General features: G+C 37.2%; 1 protein-coding gene across 1 annotated transcript; it reads left to right on the forward strand.

The window, feature by feature from the left end:
- The first annotated feature begins 692 nt into the window (after nt 1-692).
- Nucleotides 693-1,004, forward strand: LOC130980745 (uncharacterized). Its single transcript, XM_057904395.1, has one exon. It carries the CDS (start codon nt 693-695, stop codon nt 1,002-1,004), a length of 312 nt encoding a protein of 103 aa, XP_057760378.1.
- The last annotated feature ends 730 nt before the right edge of the window (nt 1,005-1,734 follow it).

Genomic DNA, 1,734 nt, shown 5'->3' on the forward strand with positions numbered 1-1,734 from the left:
AAATAATTTGGATTTTTCTATTACCCTTTTGGCTTTGGTTGAGTAATTGGTAACGCTTGAGCTGTCAAATAAAGCAGTGGTTGAAATTGGGAGTTGCTAATTAATTTGAGTTCCAATAACTCTAGCCTTTCCAAAGGAAAGACTAGGACTTTAGGTATCAAATTAATTAGTCCACTTGACCTTCCTTTGTTTAGTAAAGGTTAACTAAGTGGGATTAAAATCCAATTCTCATCACAATTGATAAGGATAGGACTTCCAGTTCTTATACCTTGCCAAGAGTTTATTTTACAGTTATTTATTTATTTTTTATTGCTTTGAAAATATACCTATGCCCATTGCCCAAATTCCAAAAACCCCAATTTTACCTTTTTCATAGCTAATAATAAGAACATACCTCCCTGCAATTCCTTGAGAAGACGACCCGAGGTTTGAATACTCGGTTATCAATTTCAAAGGGGTTTGTTACTTGTGACAACCAAAACGTTTGCACGAAAGGATTTTTGTTGGTTTAGAAACTATATCTACAACGCGACTATTTTTATAAAATTCTTTACTAGCAAAAATCCTAACGTCAGAGCACTACCTTTGAGAAAGCCCTATGTGATCTGGGTGCAAGCATAAATTTAATGCCCTTGTATGTGATAAAGAAGTTACAAATCAAAGAGGAACAACCAACAAGGATAGCATTATAAATGGCAGATAAATCTTTAAAGCATGCACATGGAATAGTGGAGAAAAACTTGGTCAAGGTGGGTAAATTCTTCTTCCCAGCTGATTTTGTGATTCTTGACATAGGAGAGGATGAAAATGCCTTCATAATCTTAGGAAGACCATTCCTAGCCACTGGGAGAGCTCTAATTGATGTAGAAGTGGGTGAATTAGTACTTAGAGTGCATGATGAGCAAATGGTCTTTCATATGAATTCATCAGGTGAAGAGGAAAAGTGCATGCAAACTGAGCTTATTGTTCCAACCCTTCAAGAACCTCCTAATAATGCACAATAAGGTTTATAGCTCAAGCCTCCTTTGGTAACAATAAAAAAAATTCTCCCAGAGACCTAAGTTTGGTGTTGGGAGTACTTTATCCACCAAGGAGGAGGTTCCTAAAAAGAAAGTACCTAGAGGATGGAGAAATAAAAAGATCCCCACTGAAGGTTTCTCCCCAGGAATGAAGGTGGTGTTGACAAGTAATCCAGTATTGAATTATACAGTAAACAGAATCCTCTCTCTTGATCATATTGAGCTACTTCATGGGGACACAAGGAGAAGATTCACAGGAGGAGTTGAAGCACTATCATCAACCTCCACCTTAGCAACAATCAACCGTCAAGTTAGTAACGTTAAAGAAGCGCTTGTTGGGAGGCAACCCAACTACAAGTATCCTTGGTTTTACAGTTATTTTGGTTTTAGTTTTATAGTTATTTTTATTTTAGAGTTATAGTTAATTTAGGTTTCGTTTTAATTACTTTATCTCAAATTTTTAGAGTTTTCCTTGTTTTACATGTGTTTTGATCATGCAGAATGTTAAAAACAGAAAGAGGAGAAATCAAAAGGAATTTTTGACACCCTGAAGAAGTGAGACACAGACTGGTTGGCGCCAAACTTGGCCAGTCCAAGTTTGGTGCCACATTGAAGCAATTTTGGCCAGAACTCCTTGGAGGGGTGGTGCCGAACTTGGGATTTCCAAGTTTGGCACCACAGTCGACATAAATTGTGGAGCATTTATGGAAGGGGT

This window comes from Arachis stenosperma, chromosome 5 (assembly GCF_014773155.1).
Source record: "Arachis stenosperma cultivar V10309 chromosome 5, arast.V10309.gnm1.PFL2, whole genome shotgun sequence".
Lineage (NCBI taxonomy): Eukaryota > Viridiplantae > Streptophyta > Magnoliopsida > Fabales > Fabaceae > Arachis > Arachis stenosperma.